Raw genomic sequence first — 16,343 nt, 5'->3', positions numbered from 1 at the left:
AAAAAAAAGGGAAGAGCGGCCTGCAGTCCATGCGTATTCTACTTTATGGTCCTCCATCAGAAGGGAATGGGAAGAGCCGGAAAAGGAGGCTCTTTCCCAAATACCTCAAGTGGAGATTCCCATTCAAGGAAGAAGATGCTGCACCGGGGGGACAGCATTCCGTGTGGCTCAGAGAGAAGCAACTTAGTCTATCACTGCAAAAAGGCCCAGGATCAAACCCAGGCTCAGGCACAAAATCTACTCTTAACTTGCCCAAGGCCAGATGCTCCTCTTTCTAGAACAAGGCGCCTTGGCGGGAGAGATCCAGGAGTCGCTGCCGGTCTTAGGGGAAACTGTGGCTTTCACTGCAGACGCATCGATGGAAGCTATTTGATTTACAAGCAAAAGTCTACTGCGCTTGTAAATTCCGCCAGAAGAGCTATCTGGTTAGAATCTTGGCAGGGGGATCTTGCCTCTAAATACGACAAAAGGAGACTAGGCACAGGTTGGGGATCAAGGATTAGTCAAGGGGAATGGAAGACTTCCTCTTCAACCCCAACCAGGATAGATCCAGGAACCGGTCCAAGTGACCGGAGGAGCCAAGTGGGAGGAAGGCTGGGACACTTCCACATACAGTGGCTAAAAATCACTCGGAACACTTTATCTTAGATGCATTCCGAATGGCTACAGAATAGAGTTCTCAAGACCCCCCCTCAAAGGTTCTTCGCAACACCCCTGCCAAGGGACAGGGGAAAAGCGGACATGTTAGTAGACCTCCTGGATGGGATGCTCGGGCAGAATGTAATTTGCCAGCTGGAGGAGGAAGAGAGGGGGAGTGGTTTTCTACTCCCATTTCTTCCTTAGAAGGAAGGCGTTGGGAACCTGCGGAATGATACTCAACCTGAAAAAGGGGAACGAGTTCGTGGGACCAAAAACAAAAAACAAAAAAAAAAGTTTTGCAAGGAGACCATACACACAGTGAACAGAACTACTGCCACCAGGGCGTATTGATGGCTTAGATGGATTTGAAGGACACATATCTGCAGGTCCCGATAAGGGAGGAATCAGAGAAGTTTCTCAGGGTTGCGCTGGAAGGCGCAGGGGCAACAATTCTATTTCAGTTCAACGGAGGCAGCATGCAGGGGCGTGCATCTGTAATCCCAGCTCCTTTGGTGGCAGAGACTCTCAGACTGTTTGAGTCCAGGAGTTCTGGTCTCTCCTGAGCCATAGTGGTTGGCGGCCTACGGCCACATCACTCTGAATGCGCCCGATCTCGTCTGATCTCGGAAGCTAAGCAGCGTAGGGCCTGGTTAGTACCTGGATGGGAGACCGCCTGGGAATACCAGGTGCTGTAGGCGTCTGCCTTGCGGTGTATGGGTTGTGGGTTCGGTCCCCGACCGTGGCGCCCCCTGCATGGAGTTTGAGTGTTCGCCCGCGCTTGCAGGGGTTTCCTCTGGGTACTCCCATTTTCATGCACTCCCCTCCGGTCTGTCATCGGCTCCAAGGATATTCACCAATGTCCGAGCAGAACCGCTACTTTTATTTGCAAATACAGAGAGGGGTGTGGAATCCCACGTACGGTGCACAAATTCCTTCCCAGAGTACTTGGGATTGCTAATCAATAGGGGGGGAATATCCCAGCTAATACCTCCCAGAAGGATCACGTATCTGAGGTATGCCCTGGATTCCAAGAATACCTGCTTATACCCAACGGGGGATGGCGACCTGCACGGATGGGCAGCACAGTGGCTAAATGGTTAGCACTTCCGCCTGACAGTACTCGGGTCGTTGGTTCAAATCCCAGCCACAGCACCACCTGCCTGGAGTTTGCATGTTCTCCCTGTGACTGCGTGGGTTTCCTCCCACACTCCGAAGACATGCTGGTAGGTTAATTGGCCCTAGTATGCCAGTGCTGCAATGAGGTTAGTGGGGCGCATGACAGCTGCCATACCCGGAGTGCAATGGGCAGTTTCACTCCAGAATACTGCAGGACCATGTCCTCTCCCACTGGGATGGCAGCCAAGCAGCCTTAGATTCCAGGATCCGCCTCACACGCATGAGGAATTCGCTAAAAGGGGGGGGGGGGGGAGAACATCCACACCTTAGAGGCTGGGAGAAAATGGCTGCAGGTCAGCCCGGAAAGAATCACCACAGATGTGAGTATGTCTGAGTGGGGTGCTCACATGGAAGACTGCCTGGCCCAGGGCAGGTGGGACGCGGAAATCTCGGACAGATCATCAAACTACAAGGAATTGTTGGCTTTCCAGGGTACGAGAGGGGAAGGAAGTTCAGATCTTATCCGACAACGCAACGGTTGTCACGTACTTAAACAGATAGGGGGGGCACGAGAGCCCCGAGACTGATGGATCTGGCAGAAACCCTCCTGAGCTGGGCAGAGACAAACCTAGAGTCCATCATAGCAGCGCATCTGAAAGGATATCTCAAACAGTTGGCGGACCAAATGAGCCGGAGAGAGGTCACTCAGACAGAGTGGTGCCTCAGCCGTACAGCATTCAATCAAACCTGCGCCAGATGGGGCACTCCCTCCGCGGATCTCTTCACCAACAGCCAAAATACAAAACTGGGGAGGTACTGCAGCCTGCAGAAGGACCCCAGGAGTGCAGGGAGAGATGCATTAGCCCCGCATTGGGAGGGAGACCTTCTCTATGGGTTTCCTCCGTTCAGACTGTTGCCGGAAGTGATGCAGAAGATTCAGTCATCCCAAGCCAAAGTCATCCTGATTGTACCGTTTTGGCCCAAAGGGCCATGGTTTGCCCAGCTGAAGGAAGTAAGCTCAACGGACCCATGGATGATACCGCCCTCACACGATTTACGGGGGGGCAAGGGGAGGTGCTACACCCTCACCCAGGAGAACTCTCCCTAGCAGCGTGGCTACTGAGTGGGACAGGCTAGCCAGGAAAGGCCTGTCAGAGAAAGTGGTCGCCACCATCTTAGACAGAAGGAAGAAATCGACAAACGCCGTATATGATTAACTTGGAAGAAGTTCTCCGCCTGGAAAGATAGGAATGGGTCGCCGGGGGCTCCCATCTTACATACAGCATGGGAATTTCTCCAAGCCGGGGTAGATAAGAACCTGGCTGCAAATTCCCTTAAGGTGCAGGTAGCAGCACTATCAAACTTTCTGGAATTAGGATTGGCGGCAGACCCATTAGTAATCAGGTCCCTGAGAGCTATCTCTAGGCGCCGAGTCCTGCCCACGCCGAAGCACCCTACATGGGACCTGGGCACAGTTCTGACGAGTTTTTTCAGCAAGAACCTTTTTGAGCCTTTGGAGGTGTGCTCCTTTAGACTTTTTGACTCCTAAAACCATCCTGCTTGTAGCAATTACGTCTGCCCGCAGAGTCAGCGAACTGCAAGATCTGTTGGTAATAGAACCATACTGCACTAGCCTGCGGGACAGAACCATCCTCCGCATGGATCCGGCGTTTCTACCTACGGTTGCGTCACATTCTCATAAGTCGCAGGAAGAAATAATACCATCCCTGGAGGGAGACTACAGCAGAATTGATGATCCAAGGAAGGGGGACAGTGCCTCCAAAGGCACCATCACAAGATGGGTAGGAGAGGCCATTTCTGAAGGTTATAGAGCTGCGTCTGTCACCACCGGCCAGCCTAAAGGCGCATTCGACTAGGGCCACCGCAGCCACCTGGGCGGAAAAGGCGGGGGCCTCCCCTGGACAGATCTGCAATGCCGCAACATGGTCCAGTTTCGCCACCTTCGCTAGACACTCCGGATTTGACCTAAACGGCAGCAAGGACCAGGTGTTCGGCAGGAAGGTCCTACGAACAAAGGGCCCACCCTAGAGCATGTATTTCTATTCTACTCCTCTCAAGTGAGCTGTCCTAGAAGATGACTCGGGAAAACGCAGTTATTTACCTGTTAACTGTATTTCCAGGAATCTTCTAGGACAGCGTAACTCCCTCCCGATTGCTGTGTGATTATGTACTAGGGTTTCGTCATGCTTGAAATCGTCATTGTGTCTCTACTACCATTTTTATGCTTTCTCCTAGGCCTTCGGTCATATTCTTATACTGAGGGTCCCCTGGGAGAGAGGCTACTTATAGAGGAAAAAGGTGGAGCGGGTGTTTCCTGGGAGGAGCCTCTCAAGTGAGCTGTCCTAGAAGATTCCTGGAAATACAGTTAATAGGTAAATAACTGCGTTTTTAGATTGTTAAACAATTTTGCAAACAAATAATCTTTCTTCATAAATTTAGGCCAAAATGTATCCCGCTATTTTTTAATTATATTTTTATTGAGTTTAAAAAAAAATAGACAACACAGGGGTAAAAAAAAAGTCAATAGTAATCATGATATGCTGCATAAAGTGAGAATAAAATCTCCACAGGCATTACAGAATCAGACGGTCCAGAGTCTACATACTAGTGTTGTTTTTTGACTTATGTCATAGTTAGCAATCAGACAGTAAAACCATATCGACAAAACGTCCTAACATATGCGGGGGCCTATGATGAAAGTCTACACATCAAGGGCGCAATGAAATAGTTCAGCAGTATATAAGATGGCCAAAAAAAAGACAGAAATCAAGGTAATGACTCTCCATATTCAGACTGGTCCAAGATTTCCCAAATTCTATTAAATTACGGAAGAGCATCATTAATAGTGGCGGTTAGGCATTCCATTCTCCGGATTTCAGCTACAAGGTATAAGAATTGGAGACAGGATGGTGGGTCAGTTGACAGCCAACATATCGGGGATGGCCCTCTTAGCAGCCAAAAGAATGTAGGAAATCAAACTTTTAATGGGTTTTTCAACACCAGAAAAAGGACAGGCCCAGTAAATAATGGACAGGATCCAGCGGGAGAGACATACATAACACCTTTAAAGTACCAACATCAAATCAGTCCAGAAAGGTTGTATTCAGGAACATTGCCAAAAAAATATGGTAATGGTCACCCAGGACATTGAACTTGACACCATCATGAAACTGAAGTTCCTTTAAAGGAATAAAGTATTACATTCTTCTGACCCTAGAGTTAAGTTAAATTTAACCCCTGCAGTGCAGGGTGGGAAATTGGTGACGGGGAGAGTGGGCACTGCAAGGGCAGTTTTTTTGTGATTCCCAGAGTTGAGCTTTATTTGCTCTTTAATAAAGTCTGCGTGAAAACTGCATGTCCATTTTGGACTACTTTGTTCACAGGATGACAATGCAGCAGGATAAACAGGAAGTGGAAAGTCAACAGATCTACTAAATCTAGGTTAAAAGAAAGGACTCAAAAAAATCAAATACTGTTGTTTAAATGTTATTAAAAGACTGCATCATATATGTCATCTTTTTTATTTTGCCCATGGTTCTACTTTAACTGATATCTCGTACGCTACAAATATTTGTACTCTCTGTGGCCCTTTTCGCACTAAAAAAGTGCTTGCATGCACACCCAGCAGACCAAGAACATCCACAGTACATATCTGCATAATGCTCCAAGACTTTTTTTCTCTGAATAGGAGGATATTAAATAGTCTCTTCTCACCTAGCGCAGGTAAAGCTAGGCAGCTGCAATGCCTAGGAAGCTAGAGGCTACTTAGCCATGGATGCTGCAGTATCCTGCTCCATATTAAGTCAAGCCAACTTACAGGCAAATATACAATAAATAAATTAAATGGCAACAAAGATCACGGCCATTATTTATAAATAGGGCTCACATTTTAAAATGTAACCACAACTTATTCCAATCCCTTCATTTAGCAGCAAGCAGGAGCATCCTCATCTTTCAAGTACGATCTTTGGAAGACAGCCGCTTAACATTGTAGACAACAGTTCCCAAATTTCACCAGTAGATGATGTTGTGATAGAATCTAAAACTTTCTCCCAATAACACAAAAGAATCTGAGGCGGACTGCTCCTTGCTACTAACAGAGAGGGACCAAAAACTAGCGAAGGATTCTTGGTTAAACGAAAAATCTTTTGTATAGTGTATGTAAAGAGACTAATTTTATTTTACACTTACTAGTCCCACTGCTTGAAACAAAGGGCCATCGCTTTCAATTTTGCGTTTTCTCTGGACATTATGTAAAGCGATCATCTTTGGGCTCAATTCATCATCCAGGACTGCAGATCTGCAAAACGTGCAAAAACAGCCTCAAATGTAATAATACCGAAATCTAAAGCATATCCAAACTTTTTTTTTTCCTGTTTTAGATGTATGGAAGGATCAGAACCCATGCCAAGTTTTGAATGCTGTGTCCCTGCTAAGGAGATATACTGTGTCTATTATCATTGTCCCCCGGATTAAAGTGAGGGAAATTTCAAAATTTGAGTCACCAAAGCAGGTGAAATATTTCAATTGGCCAACCTGTTCTGATGACATTTGAGTTTTCCTCACTTCCTGTTTTGTCTACTGGACAGGAAGTGAACTGCTGCATGTATACACACACACACACAAAAAAAATATATGTTTTGCCTTTGGATATACTTTAATTTAGCAACAACTGTGACAATCCATCCTTTAGGCAATTGGAAGGAAAATTGGGGTCACCTGCAGTGACTGAGGAAAGTATTAAATTGCAGCGCTGATGAAATTCATACAATTATTTGCAGCAAATGATGAGCCATTCACCAAACAGTGTAGTTTACGCCACATGTGATCAAACGTTCTATGCTCACCGACAGAACACATTGGAATTTCAGTCGTACATGTTACATTTGTTTTCTTAAAGCCTGTGATTAAAAGATGTACCTTTTATTTAGTGAACTTGTTATATTGGGAGTTCCAGGGCGGGATCTGTCCTTTTCAGCTGCTTTGTCTGTTCTCACAGGAGAACTTGTGCGACTTCGGTTTCCATTATATGGAGAAGAAGGGGTACTTAGCACCTCTTTAATGGCTGGTGTAGGTGGGTGCACAATGATGGTTTTTGGATCGCTCATGGCTTCTGTGGTGATTGGTTTCAGATCGGTGGTGTGTGAAGCAGTAGAGGGCTGAAAGAGACTGGTCATGCTTCCCAGGGACTGCGGATGACTGGAATCAGTCTCCAGGGAAGAAAGCTGATCAAAGCTTCTTAGCTGGAAGTCATCGTCCATTGGGATATATGGAGCCAACATTTCCAGGTCCAAGTCTGTTTCCTGAATTCAGATAAAATAATTTAACAACAGACTGCACAATGAACAACTGGTTAGCACTGTATCAAACACACATGAAATTTACCTGTGTAGAGAATGGAGTCTTTGTTTCTGTGTCAATGGCAAAAAGTTTCTCTACCAAGTCCATCTTAAACTCCCGGGAAATGTCCATATCTTCATCAAAACGATATTCTGCAGGAGTGCCAGGCTGCAAAGGGAAGGCATTGGGAAAGAATATCGGTATTCTGGATAAAATTTAGCAGATTTCTAAATGTATACTGTCTTTCACAGTCTGGTACAGATTTTCCAACCTATAAGGACCAAGCATTCGAAAATGCTATTTTGATAGCAATCACATCCTAAGAATATGAATGACGTGCATAACACAGGAAGGTTGTCTGTGCTGAGTCTAAAATGTGGATACATAAGACACAAGACTGAGCTACAAGAGTGGTGGGTACTAACGCACTAAAAAAAGCCCATGCAGACTAAGGACCCCAGTATATTACAATTCACTGTGCCTTTTTGCAAAATACCATGTAAAAATGATTAGCACACCTGTAGGCCTCTGCTGGCTCCCCTGAAGCCTGGCCGATATACTCCCATTTTGCTTACCTAGCACACAGCATTCTGGTGTCAGCTCTTGTCCTATCCCAGCAATGCTGAGCTGCTGGAGACTGCACACAGTGCATGTGTCAAGCTCTGCTATGTCCCAGGAAGGTATTAGGAAGAAGTTCAGGCAAACAATATGGGAGTATAATGGGCAGGCTTCTGGGGTGCCAGCAAAGACCTATGTGTGTGCGAACCACATTACACTAAGGTCAAGTGCATTGTAATATACTGGGGCCCCTTGTCTACATGGGCCAATTTAATAAGGTGGTCTGTGCTTTTAAACTGGTTGTAAAGGCTGAATGTTTTTCATATTCATGCATTCTATGCATGGAGGCAAAAAATCTTTTGTGTGTAGTTCCCCCCACATCCTCCCTAATACTCATCTGAGCCCCCTCTCAATCCAGCAATGTTCACTAGAGCCTCGGCTCTCTCTCTCATTGGCTGCCAATCACAGTCAGTGAGCCAATGAGGAAAGAGCAGGGGCAGGGCTGTGCTGTGGCTCTGTGTGTCTTATAGACGCATAGAACGGGGCTCGGGAGTGAGCATTCACCAGTGTCCCCATAGCAAGTGGTTTGCTATTGGGGGCACTGGTCAAGGGGGAGCCGAGAAGAAAAGGATTGGAGAAAGCTCTGTGCAATTCCATTGCACAGAGCAGGCAATTATGACGTTTCTATTTAAAACAAAACAAAAAAAGCCCGAAGCTTTAATATCACCTTAATTCTATAGGCCACGGCATACGCAAAATATCTTCACTCCTTATACCAAGTATCCTAAAATATCATTCTCACCTCTGTGGAACTCTGGTCGCTGCTGATTTCTGATGGACTAGATGGCTTGGAGAGCTGTGGAATGGTAAAAGCCAGCTCCAGCTGTTCTGCGCTAGACTCCATCTTGATCACCACCTCTCTGTTCAGCGCAGGGTCGGCATTGCTACGCAGAGGCTTGGGCTTTTCTGGCGCTGGAAGCGGAGACACCAGGATGTTTTCAGGAGGCTTACTTGTTGAGTGTAGCATAACGTCATTATACAATGGGGCATCGTTATACTGGGGCTCCGAATCTACTGTAAAGAAGATGATCACACAGATTATATCCTGCTCAGGAGATGGGAATAATCCAGACAAATTCCAAATAAGCTACCCACCACTAGAACTGAAGTCCAAGGCAATGATCTCATCTCCAGCATCAGGTGCAAGAACAGTAAGTGACTCAGGCTCCTTTTTCAGTTTATCAAACAGGCTTTCTGTGTCTTCCTCCTCATCCAGTTTAGTGAAGATCGGCGGCATCTTCACCTCAGCAGACTCCACAGACTCCAGCGTGGACTCTGTCTGGCCAAGGGACAAGATCAGCTCTTTCTCCACAATCTCACTAAAAAAAAATTAAAAGTAATTCAAATCACCAAGTCAATTGTAAAAAAACAAAAAAACAAAAAAGCAAGCAATGTTTGTCACTACACAAAACATATACTTTGATGAGTGGAGATTGCATTTGCTACTAGGGACTTGGGGCAAACGACTCAGACATGCAGATTCTGCATCCACAATAGCAGAAAATAGCAGGGGATGTGTTTGAAAATTTGCATTATTCTGTCTGTAGACAGCGCTGCCAAAGAAAAAACACACAAAGCAAGCAGCATTCTTCCCGCCAAGAAGCATGCAATGATTGATCTCAAAGAGGATTTCTGTAGTGCGATTTGTATATGAAAAAGATGCCAAACCTACCATCCCTGTCTAAGGGTTTCCCGCTTCCACTGTGCTGTAGGAAGAGAGACTCCTTTGTAATGGCCACATTACAATAACATCCTGCCTAATCCACCTAGACATGGTGGAAAGATGTAGGACAGACCTTGTAAGAACCCGCAGGCAAGACATACAGAAAATCCGAGGTTCGGATCAAAGCAGTGGCCGAGATATAAACTTGTACTACATATACTACATTTAAATATTAGGAGATTTTTTTGGTGTGCTCTGAAGCAGGACAGATGTCCTGATTAAGGTGGAAGGAGGAAACCACCTTGGGGAAAAAGGAGACCCTTGTCCCCAAAACTACTTTGTCTTTATGAAAAACAAGGAAGGATTCCTGGCAGGAAAAGGCTGCCAAGTTCTGAGACCCACCTTGAAGATTTGATAGCCCTGAGGAAGGGGGGAAAAAAAAAAAAAGCAAGCACCTTAGGAGTGAGGTTGGCCAAAGAATTGCTTCTGTAGCGCCAACAGTAGGACTGGCTAGTCTAAAGGTGCCCATGAAGTGTCCTGTAGGATTTGGAGAATGCCCAAGTACCAAGTCCTTCTGGGTCAATCTGGTGCCACCATTATCTTCAGAATGCCCAATTCAATCCAGAACTTTTGGACTTGCAAGAAAGTGTACTTTTAGGTGGTGACGTGTGCTATGCTTATGGCCACGAAAAACACTTTACTAGCACACATGCTAGGCCATGACTGCAACCAATTTTTTTTCCAAAATCTTGCAACCCCCAAGTGGGGGAACCCTTCAGGAGAAGATGTAAAGCCCCAGACTCATCACACCAGGGTACAGGCGAGTCCCCACTGGGTAGGAACTCACCACTTCACCCACTTTAGGAAGGCACACTCTCTCCTCCATGGAGAGGGTCTAAAGGGACTGAACTACCAGTATTCATATCATGACTTCCCTGGACATGTAAAGTCACTAACTGCACCTCTTTGCACTGCTGCACCAAGAGCAAGCACCAAATGCAGAATCCAGTGACAAAGCAATGTTACAGGCCAGGCCATATGAGGGGTGTATGGTTCTCAGAGATGCTGCTGAGGGACAAGCAATCTGGGAGCTGCAATTATACTGGCACAATGATGCAGCCAGGGAAGAATGGATTTCTCCAGAAGAACCACCAAGAACAAAGAAAAATCATAATTACAAGCTGGAACCTGCTCTAAACACACGTAGGTTGTCCATTACCACAGCACACTCAAAAAAAAAAAAAAAAAAATGTAGGAATGCTGGGAGTGGAAGGAATTTTATAGGCTGTCCTAACAAGTTTGCCAGTGTCCTAACCTGATAGTGGCAGCAATAATCCATGGTCAAGACTTAAAGCCCAACCTGATGTTTCCATGTTTCACTTTAAATAGTTAGTAAAGGAAAGCGTTGACCCAAACTAATTGAGGCGGCCGCTTTCAGAGCTGTATAAACTTTATGAAGCCTTTGCTACATACAGCATACAGCGCTATATTCTAGCAGCAATACAGGAACTTCGCGTCTACTGTCGGAAGAAAATGGAGTCAAGCTGTGTGCTTCTCAGCCATTCACAGAAAGTCTCTTTTTCAATACAAGACTCTCCGATTGGCTGATATGAAGAGGTGGGTGAATCATGTCACAATCTTAGCCTCAGCCAATCAAAGGAAGCCTTGTATTCACTGATAAAAATACAAGGCATCCTGTCAATGGCTGAGAAGCACCCAGCCCGCTTCAAGTTTATTCCAGCAGCATACAGGGAGTCCCCATACCACTGCCACAATACAGCGCTGTATACTGTATGTGGCTGATTTATACAGTTTATACAGCGGTCATAGTGGCCACATCTATTAGTAAAGAAAATAGTTAGTTTGGGCCAGCTTGTTGAAAGTGTACAGGCACGATTAAAAATTTAGTTTACTCTCTATCCTCTCTTATGCATTCTTGGCAATTTCCACACCTGTCTTGGATAGGACGGGTTAATTCGGTGAAAATGACCATCTTGCCGAAATTGTTGTATTATTTTCGCACACTCCCGGTGCGGGTTCCCCCTCATTTTCTTCGGTTGCTTCAGGCGAAGTTAATGCGTTTTATCTGGGCCGATAAGCACCCCAGAGTATCCAAAAGTACGCTTTTTGCCCATAGACTTCAGGGTGGTCTTGGGGTGCCTAATGTGACTAAGTATTATCAAGCGAGCCAGATTGCCCCGCTGTCTATGTTGCACGCCTCTTCCGACGTCCCCCTCTGGGTCCTGTTGGAACTACCTAATTGTGCCCTATCGCACTGTCGACGCTTCTATGGCTTCCCCCTGCCCTGCGCCCTATGGCACCGAGTCCGATGTTACTTCATGGCCTACAAGTTTGGGACTCGGTACGTTTTTCTGGTGGTCTGATGTCACCTTTTCTGCCTTTGCTCCCAATTATTACAACCCTCTTTTCCCCCCGGGTTTGGATCACCCAGGGGTGTTTTCTTGGTGGGTGACTAATGGTTTTTCGCAGGTGCGACACTTTTTGATTTTTCAGTCCTTTCCCACCTGGGACTCTCTTTGGGAATCCCGGAATATCCCCCCGGCGGAATTTTTTCGATATCTTCAATTGCGACACTGGCTGCTCTCGCTGCGGGGTACTTCTGCATTCCTGTACCAGAAATCTGCCTTTTGAACAGCTTTGCCAACAGCGTCCGGGCGCTCCGGGCCTTATATCCCTTCTTTATGCAGCTCTGAACAGACGCTCGTCGCATACTGCTCTTTCATATGTTGTTCAGTGGGAGCGCAACCTGGGAGTGGCTGTGGATCCGGAGGACTGGAATAAGGCCTGGTCACTCATAGCTAAATGCTCATTTAATACGACCACACTGGAGGCAGCCTATAAAGGTATTGTTTCGTTGGTACTGGGTTCTGGCTCGGTTGGCCCGGGCTAACCCTGCCTGTAGTGATCAATGTTTTCGGGCTTGTGGTCATCGTGGTGATGTATTACATATCTGGTGGTCATGCCCAAGACTGTTTTGTTTTTGGTCTCGTGTATTTGGCCTCCTTTTCACCTTGTTCCATCTCTCCATACGCCAGGATGCTCGGTATGCTTTGCTTCATTGCCCCATAACGGGCCTCTTGGCTCACCAGCAGAAGTTGGCTTCCTGTTTTTATCCGCCACTAGAACAATTGCTCAGGCCTGGAAGAGTCCGTTTGTCCCTCTTCAGGGGGTGCGGGATCGTATGACCACTATGATGCTCAACGAACAGATGTCGAGTATCCGCAACGACTCCCAACGTAAATTTTTTAAAATATGGGAGCCGTGGTTGCAATATGCCTTTCCCTCACTCCCCCCGGCTAGTCTGGGGATGTAATGGTGTTCAGTATTGGTGCTCTTGAATCCCTGCTCTTTGCCCCCCCCTTTTTTTCTTTTTTTTTTTTCTCTTTTCCTTTTTCTCTCTCTCTCTGTTTTTGGTGTGACTGGACAGCTGCATTTAGTTGTTATAATCAGTTACATTAATGTTTTGTAACTTATGTGCCATTGATAGCCCCTGCATGGGCGTACCTTTTGCCCTGTTGGCATTAGAGCATTGTTTTTCCCTTTTTTTTTATTTTGCATTTTGTTTATCTGTGCAATTGATAGCCCCTGCGTGGGCGTGTTTTATTGCCTCTGTTTATACGGTTTAAAAAATTTAATAAAAACCATTGAAATAGAAAAAAAAATAAAAAAAATTTAGTTTACCGTAAGTTTATTGTCAATGTGCCTGTTTGGATCGCTGATAGTTTGCGGGAAGGTTTACCATTTTATACATAACTGAATCCTTTAGAACATATCAAAGTGCATCCAATATGAATACACTGGATATAAAAACTTTGCTTTACAGTGTCACAGACAGCAGAGAGAGACCCTGCAGGTGCACAGCAGGCACTCTTCTGTACAAAGATAGTACCTGTGCTCTAATGCACAATGCCCCGATTGCCTTTGCAAGCTCTGTGAGAAAACCACATTTTCAGGTATCAGGTATTTGGACACCTGGTCCCCCAGGCCCAGGCACTATCACATGTAGTGTGAAGGAAGCCTGTCTATATGCACATATCAACTATTCAGATAAGCTGAAATCTGCATAACAATTTTAGAGCTGGAGAGCATGTGCCGACCAAGCACCAATGGGATTACTTTGCTCTCGGTGACCCTTGCGAAAGGTGAACTTTAAAGCCCAATTCTAAGATCTTGGGTGCTGGGACGAGAGATGAGTCTGTGGAGGACAGTGCTAGAGAGGAGTAATGCAGCAAAAGCAAATTTAACGAACCATAGACACTTAATTTTATTTCTTGAAGAAAAAAAAAAAAGTTCTGCTTTAATCATCCTGCTGCATTCACCACAATGCAATCCAAAGAATCCCAACGAGAACCTAGAAACTGGTGAACCATCCAACTTGTTAGTGTCCTAAAACAAATATCAGTTTTGGGAAGGCTGCTCTACAACACACCATATCGGCTTACATAAAGATAATATGGGCTAATAGACACTTACCTGAGGACATAGTTCACGCACACGATACACTGAGGCTGAGAGTTCTTTGTGTTATATATAACTGTTGCTTGTGTCTCCACCCACACATAGCCACCTTTCTTGGCCAGCATTCTGTACTGTCCTGTTGTCACCTGCCCTTTTGTGAACACTAATGAAAAAAAAATTAAAAAATGGGTAACTTTAATGAACAAGTCTCTTGTGCAATGTTCATTTAAAACAAATTCAGTCTACTATTAGCATACTCTTCAGTATCACTTGTGAATCCACCATTGTTCATTCAAGTGCACCTAGCCAGAAAAAGCACATCAAACAGATCAGTGGTTTTCAGTGCTGATATATTGGTGGAGTTTTTGGTTCAGCAGAACATCTGGTACCTTTTTTTGTACTGACTGTTTCAGAGTCAACAAGATGTCCTCCCCTATATAACCCCTCCTACAAGTACATCAGTTTTTGTAGTAAGAAATTAAATTACAGAAAGACGGGAGTGATCTCTGTGTCCTGTGATGTACTCCAAGAAATGGATATAACAGGTAAGCATGCACAAGCTACTCATGACTATGTGGGATGTCCTAAAAAAAAACAAAAGAAAAAAGAAAAAACACAACAACTGAGGGGTGGGTGACACCATAAGAACCACCACCATCAATCCCAAAGGTCCTACTCAGCCATACATGACATGTTGCAGCCAAAGGCAGAATCTTGCATGGCTCTGACATCCACCTGGTAAAACCTTGTGAATGAACCGAAGACCATGTATTGGTCTGGCAAACTTGAGCAACTGGCACCTGATAACCCAAGATCCCCAACACTGCTGGTAGAATGTGCTCTCACCCGAAAGGATGGGACCTTGCCCTTTCAAACCACAGGCTTGAATGATTAACTGGCAGATCCAATGGATTGAATCCTGCTCAAAGACACAGCAATAGTTGAATCTGTGGAAGGCATAGATTAGGGAGAACTGGTCCTTAAGGACATCTACCTTTATTGCCAGTGTTACTCTCGACCTGGACACAACCTAACTTGTTGTAGATGCAACTGGTTCATCCAATAATCCAGAGCAGGGCATACTGCCCGAAGGTATTGATGGGCAGTATTCTCTCCTGTGGCGATCAAGTCCCCTGAACTGTAGCCACCTCCAAACCAGCCCCCCGACCGGAGAAACTGGCATCGATGGTTGCTATCTTCCATATCCCTGGAAGGAAAAATGATCCCTTCTCCAGGATCCGAACAACCACCAATTTGGACTCTACAATACTCTTGGGACAAAGCCCTCCGACAATCCAGTGATTGGATCTTCATGATCCAGACAGACATGAATGTTCCAGAGTGGAACTGCACAACGCTTCAACGTAGATACATGCAGAGACGTATCAAAGGATACATTTTGCTTCTTATATTTCGCTTTAAACTTGGAACCAACTGCTCCCTGAGGAAAGGAACATAAAAGTTATTCTGGTATTCACACCCTTGCATCCTCAGTAAGCCCAGCACCGGGGCTAGGAGCTTTGTGAACACTCGGAGGGGCTGTGGCCAACCCAAAGGGCAGTGCCCCAAAACACAAATGGCGATTCTTTACTGCAAGTCGCAGAAACCTTTGATGAGCCTGAAAAATTGGCACATGAAGATATGTTATTGAGGACTATGGACACCCAAAATCTCTCTTTTGCAGAGGCCACCACTGATTGGCACAATCCCATCTGAAAAAACAAGACACCTACACTTATGTCTAGTGCCTTGGGATCCAAGAAAGACCTCACGTCCCAGTTTGGTTTTGGGCCTGCAAACCTGTTGAGTGTCCTACAATAATGAGCCCATAACTTCTGCTCCAAGGCAAAGCCTGATAACTCTGTGATGACCCAAAAGGTCCCAAAGAGGCATACTTAACCTATTAGGTTTCTGCTGCTAAAGATGGAGCAAATAACCTCAAAGACTACCCTAGCACCCTCTGCCCAAGATAATTCTCAAAACACAGCAGGGGAAAGATTTACAGCACCTGGTATTCCCAGCCAGTCTCCCCTCCAAGTACCAACCAGATCTGACCCTGCTTAGCTTCAGAGTTCAGATTAGATCAGGCGCATTCAGGGTGATGCGGCCATAAATCCATTGCAACTCCACCACCAGGAATAGCTGCAATGCCAGACAAACGCAGTGGCCCAGAAACACCGGACAGCACTGGTCTATCATTAAATGCAAACACCGTCAGATTACCATGGCAATCTGCCAGTGTCCATTCACCTATAGTTGGCATATAACCCACATAGCCATGAATAGCCTGCTCTGTGTCCCATGATGTACAATAAAGAAATTACATTTTCAGGGGGAATTCTGTATAACATCTTCAGTTCAGAACACCTCCAGATAGACATACTGCATTGCATTTTACAGAAAATTATAGTGCTGCAGATTGAAAAGAAAAAGTAATTTTTAATAACATTCAATCACAATATGACTT

The 16,343-nt window shown here is 45.5% G+C and overlaps 1 protein-coding gene, 1 non-coding gene and 1 pseudogene across 4 annotated transcripts in view; 1 reads left to right on the top strand and 2 right to left on the bottom strand.

Moving 5' to 3' along the window:
• The window catches only part of HIF1A (hypoxia inducible factor 1 subunit alpha), a 77,607-nt gene that overhangs the window by 9,724 nt on the left and 51,540 nt on the right, over positions 1-16,343 (bottom strand). For 2 of the 3 annotated variants that reach the window (XM_089687475.1, XM_089687473.1), the window contains exons 8-13: positions 13,892-14,039; positions 8,830-9,053; positions 8,477-8,748; positions 7,162-7,284; positions 6,697-7,079; positions 5,968-6,076 (exon numbers count right to left, since the gene is read on the bottom strand). In XM_089687475.1, coding sequence (XP_089543601.1) covers positions 5,968-6,076; positions 6,697-7,079; positions 7,162-7,284; positions 8,477-8,748; positions 8,830-9,053; positions 13,892-14,039 — 1,259 coding nt within the window. The remainder of the gene's footprint in view (positions 1-5,967; positions 6,077-6,696; positions 7,080-7,161; positions 7,285-8,476; positions 8,749-8,829; positions 9,054-13,891; positions 14,040-16,343) is intronic. The other variant, XM_089687474.1, reaches the window with a different exon arrangement.
• LOC149454466 (5S ribosomal RNA) lies at positions 1,219-1,337 on the top strand. Its single transcript, XR_016314210.1, has one exon. It is a non-coding gene; the product is annotated as a 5S ribosomal RNA (ribosomal RNA).
• LOC149454465 (5S ribosomal RNA) lies at positions 15,873-15,991 on the bottom strand (annotated as a pseudogene).

The sequence above is a fragment of the Staurois parvus genome, unplaced genomic scaffold, assembly GCF_062004578.1.
Source record: "Staurois parvus isolate SC_StPar_1 unplaced genomic scaffold, SC_StPar_1.0 ptg000426l, whole genome shotgun sequence".
Taxonomy (NCBI): domain Eukaryota; kingdom Metazoa; phylum Chordata; class Amphibia; order Anura; family Ranidae; genus Staurois; species Staurois parvus.
The sequence above is the reverse complement of the archived record's forward strand: the minus strand, read 5'-3'. Positions and strand labels throughout refer to the sequence as shown.